The sequence below is a fragment of the Penaeus monodon genome, chromosome 27 (genome assembly GCF_015228065.2).
Source record: "Penaeus monodon isolate SGIC_2016 chromosome 27, NSTDA_Pmon_1, whole genome shotgun sequence".
Classification (NCBI taxonomy): Eukaryota; Metazoa; Arthropoda; class Malacostraca; order Decapoda; family Penaeidae; genus Penaeus; species Penaeus monodon.
The window spans coordinates 20,482,690-20,484,427 of record NC_051412.1 but is presented as its reverse complement, the minus strand read 5'-3'; the positions used below and the strand labels follow the sequence as shown (position 1 = coordinate 20,484,427).

The 1,738-nt window shown below is 39.0% G+C and overlaps 1 protein-coding gene across 1 annotated transcript in view; it reads right to left on the bottom strand.

Annotated features, from left to right (window-relative positions):
- Positions 1-1,431, bottom strand: part of LOC119590675 (ras-like GTP-binding protein RYL2) — a 6,760-nt gene extending 5,329 nt beyond the window's left edge. Inside the window, exons 1-2 of the mRNA XM_037939360.1 lie at positions 1,038-1,431; positions 7-134 (exon numbers count right to left, since the gene is read on the bottom strand). Of these exons, the coding sequence (XP_037795288.1) occupies positions 7-134; positions 1,038-1,080 (171 nt within the window). The 5' untranslated portion in view covers positions 1,081-1,431. The remainder of the gene's footprint in view (positions 1-6; positions 135-1,037) is intronic.
- Between the last annotated feature and the right edge of the window lie 307 nt (positions 1,432-1,738).

Below are 1,738 nucleotides of genomic sequence, written 5' to 3'. Positions count from 1 at the left end.
CATTACCTGCATCTTGACTTTAGTGTCATTGATGATAATCTCGATGTTGCTGAACGACGCGCCAATCGTTGACGACGTGTTCCTGCTAAACGTCTTGGTCTCGTAGCGCGTCACCAGGGAGGTCTTGCCCACACCTGTTGGAAGGAAGACGCTGAAGTAGGCGCTGAAATGGCATGGGATATGTTTATGGGCGGATTTCGATGTGTACAAAAAAGAGGAATATACGGTTGATAAATTGGTTATTTTCTCTATACCGATTTTCGTTATAAGATTAAACTTGGACAATATCCAGTGATTTAACTTATACAGTTGTTAGCAAATGTTTATGGATAGCAAATCACGTATTCATTTATAATTATCCTAACTCAGACCATTAAAGGTATTAAATAAAATAATTTTATTTTATTACAGAAAAAAATGAGATGCGTGAAATCACATTCTATAAATATGGCTTCACGAACAAGAGCTCACACTTTTCCTTTCGCATTTGCATCAATTAACATCGAGTCTTTACATCCCAGAACAGCGGTGGCATTCATACCAAGTCTATATATTCTACGCATATACCAACTTGCACCGACATAACCTTAAGTCTTGGTTCCCTGTTGTTCCTCGAGGCTAGAATTTTGGTCTCTCGATCCAACTAAATGGTTAGATCATGGATATTTTTTCGATAGTATATTAGTTTCAGGGATGTCCTGTGTATCACCATTTATCAACAAATATAAGGTTATGGCATTTAAACTCGAGTACCAAATCTGATCATGGCACTCCAAAGGTTATCGACCTTTTACAGTTCCATCGTAAACTTATAAGTCATGATGTAAATTATATGAATACTGTTTCAAACGGAGTTTAGTTAATTCAGGAATCACGAAATAGAATTTACATATCATATGAAAAACTTTGAGCTTTACGGCGCTGACATAGCTCCAATAGAGATAAGCCAGATTCGCTGACTAACAAAACACGTACCCATCCCATGACTCCCTACCCTGTGCCCACGGCCCAGTACCCTAGTCTCCATCATCTCTCACCTTGGGACCCCAGAACTACCACCTTCGCTCCGATGGTTTTCATTTTCCGCTTGATTAAATAACCTCGTCCTTATTCTCTAACTTTTTGTTTCCGACGTTGTCTAATTCTCCGCTGCACTTTCTTTACAAGTGAAATTATTCTTATCAAGATATCGAGCAAGATACGACGGTCTTCCCTTTGCAAACACTGTGTTTCATTCTACTCCTGTTCACCACTTGGATTCTCTGATGTCAGCGTTTCATTCATCCCACTCGCTTGCCCGGAAACAAATTTAATTCATAGACGAATCCCCTTTTCACTGATGTAGTCACAATGAGAATCGATCGCATACATATAATCGTCAACACTATAGGATCAGCGTTTAGATACTGAGTCAGTGAGACCTTGATGCCTGTCCACTACGTCTAACTGGCATCTCTCCTGCGTAGTTGCCAGTGTATGAATGAACATCTTGTTTTGTCTTCCTATTTCATGTTACTTGTATTCCAGAATGCTCCCATAATGAATTTTGTTAATGTATTTTTTTCTATTTTGTAAGCAAGTGAATGAATAAACAGACATCGCGTTCATTTTCATTAAATTATTTTAAAAAAGGCTGTCGAAATGCCCATTCGTTTGGATGGAAGAAAAAGAGAGCCCAGGGAAAGAGGGTATCGTTCTCCCACGTCTATAGCTGAGCATTACTTGCATGTATTTGACG